Below are 2419 nucleotides of genomic sequence, written 5' to 3'. Positions count from 1 at the left end.
CACCCAGGGCAGAGAGAAAGGGTTCCCAAACCCTCATTAAGGTCCCCGGATGGCACAAATACTTGAAACCCAGTTGGTACTGTAGAAGAAAAGAGCATGGTGATCTGCTTCCAGTAAGATTACAACCAAGAAAACCCTATGGAACAGTTCTGCTCTAACATATGGGGTCACCATGCGCCGGGATCTACTTGATGTTAGTAGTTACTTTGATGGCAACTAACAACAATAAACCCTCACTAGTGGGGATTCTGTTGGGCCACTGTCTTTAGCTTCCATCCCTTCCTAATGTCTTGAGGGATTGACTTTGATTTTTAACCAAATGCCCTGAAGGAAGTGGGGTATCCCACGGAGAGTAAGGACTCCAAGCCTATTGGACACAGGCACCTTGTGATTAATGGAGCAGAGGGAAGGTGCTCCCCGATAAGATGATGATATCAAGGGTCTCAGGCAACTTGTGAATTCCAAAGAGATTACAAGTATCAGTAAGCTGGTTTGAGGGTGGAATCTCCCAACTTCCCATGTCTCTTTAGGTGTTGCCTGCACCATGTCCAGTAAAGCTGAGAAGAAGTGGCGAGTGAGTGGCCGGCAAGGCCCCCGGGGAAGCCGGCCAGGGCGAGGTGGTCTGGCCGCTCAGACTGCACTAGTTGCACCAGCTGCCGTGGAAAGCACCCTGCCCATCGAGCCGGAGCCAGAACCAGAGCCCCTCAAGGAGGAGCTTGGTGGGTCCTTGCTGGAGGGGGTGCTTCAAAATGGAGAGTGGGGAAAGCTAGAGGGGCTCTTGAAGGCCCAATGTTGGTAGTTAAAGGAGAGTTTTAGGGCTGAGGAGCAGGCTCTGTTGGTTCTGGGCAAGAAGTAGGCAGTAAATGACCTCTGCCTCTGGGATCCAGCAGTCTCAGGCCTGCTCAGGATCCCTTTCTTGTGACTAACTCCTGGCCAACCTCATACTTGTTCCTTCTGCCTTAAAATTTCCTACCAGGGCACCCAGAGTTCATCAGTCAATCCTTTCACTATCCTCTTCCTCCTTATTTCAAGTGTTCTGGTTACTCATACCCCACTGAAGATAGTCTGATCCCTTCCTTTTCCCTGTTTTCACCCTGGGTGGCAAAACAAATAGTGTTGTTTTTTTTTTTTTTTCCTCCCCATTAAGCCTATCACCATGGAGACTCAGCCTGCTTTGCCACCCTTTGAATCCTAAACCCGACTGATGCTTTCTACCATCTGTTTAAGGCTCTTGTATCTCTGCCCTCATTTGGCAATGAGTTGGTAGACTAAGGAGGTTCGGGTTCAGGACGATAGGAAAAGAAGCCTGATGTCTTAGCTTGAGGGAGAAAAGAGGCTGCCTTTTCTGAGAAAAGTGGCTTTGATCTGAAGGATTCCTTTCCTGTGGGTGAGTGGGAGGCAATAGCGTTTGATTGGAAGATTTTTGGTAGCTGTTGCTGTCACTGAGCTAACCCCTTGGAGCACAGGCCAGGGTGGACATGACCGTGAATTACGAGTAGACTTCCTCTTCTACCTGGGCCTCTGCTGGGAGCAGCCAGTCAAGATGGAGGGAAATAAAATCCCTTTTTAATATTAAGTGTGAGTGTGGGAGAAAGGTTCAGGGTCTGTAGGATCTAGGACATTAGAAATCTGCAAAAAATTTTTTCTTCTGAAGGGAACTATTACTCACTGAGCTTCCTTCTGTTGAGGGTGATAGAAAAATTTGGAAATGGATAATGGTGATTATTATACAGCTTGATCAACACAATTGCACATGTGAAAAATGTTGAAATGTCGAATGTTTTGTTACAAGTTTATCACAATTACAAATAAAGGAGTGTATTATTATTATTTTCTGAGTTTTCAAATGCTCAGTTGAAAGCAGTTTAAAATGGGACTAGTTCCTAGAAGCTAGAAGTGAGGAGGTGGGGGGAAGGCAGTGAGGTATGGCTTTGAGAATGCTTTGGGAAGAAAGGGAAGGGGCTTCAGAAGGAACACATTGCCTTCCAAACACCAAGGATCTCTGACTCTCCTAGCTCTAAGCCTTATTATTACTTGATGTGGCAGCCTCCAGCTGACCTGTAACCCATGTAGAGGTTCAGTGAGGATTTGGGCCTCCAAGGCAGCCCTGAGGTTTATAATCTCAATAATGTTTGGAATTGGGGAGGGACTGATGCTTGTCCCATTGAAGCCAGAGGGGACTACAACACCTGTTGGTAAAGGATGGGGGATTAGAGAACAAACACCCTTGAGCTCCTGTGATTGACAGCTTGTTTTCTTAAGTGCTTCTCAATGTACGTTTTTTTTTTTTAAGAAGTAGTAGTACAGGTTCATAATCCTTTATCTGTAATTTTAAAAAGCTATACCAACTAAAAAGGAGCTCTGTGGGACTGTAAAATGGTACAACCATTGTGGAAAGCAGTATGGCGATTCCTTAAAA

At 46.0% G+C, this 2419-nt stretch overlaps 1 protein-coding gene across 1 annotated transcript in view; it reads left to right on the top strand.

Annotated features, from left to right (window-relative positions):
* The first annotated feature begins 544 nt into the window (after positions 1–544).
* Positions 545–2419, top strand: part of DNAH2 (dynein axonemal heavy chain 2) — a 194813-nt gene continuing 192938 nt past the window's right edge. Inside the window, exon 1 of the mRNA XM_007952352.1 lies at positions 545–719. Coding sequence (XP_007950543.1) covers positions 545–719 — 175 coding nt within the window. The remainder of the gene's footprint in view (positions 720–2419) is intronic.

Source organism: Orycteropus afer, unplaced genomic scaffold, assembly GCF_000298275.1.
Source record: "Orycteropus afer afer isolate SDZICR_OR568_19922 unplaced genomic scaffold, OryAfe1.0 scaffold00330, whole genome shotgun sequence".
Taxonomy (NCBI): domain Eukaryota; kingdom Metazoa; phylum Chordata; class Mammalia; order Tubulidentata; family Orycteropodidae; genus Orycteropus; species Orycteropus afer.
Note: the sequence above shows the minus strand (reverse complement) of the source record. Positions and strands in the feature narration are given on the sequence as shown.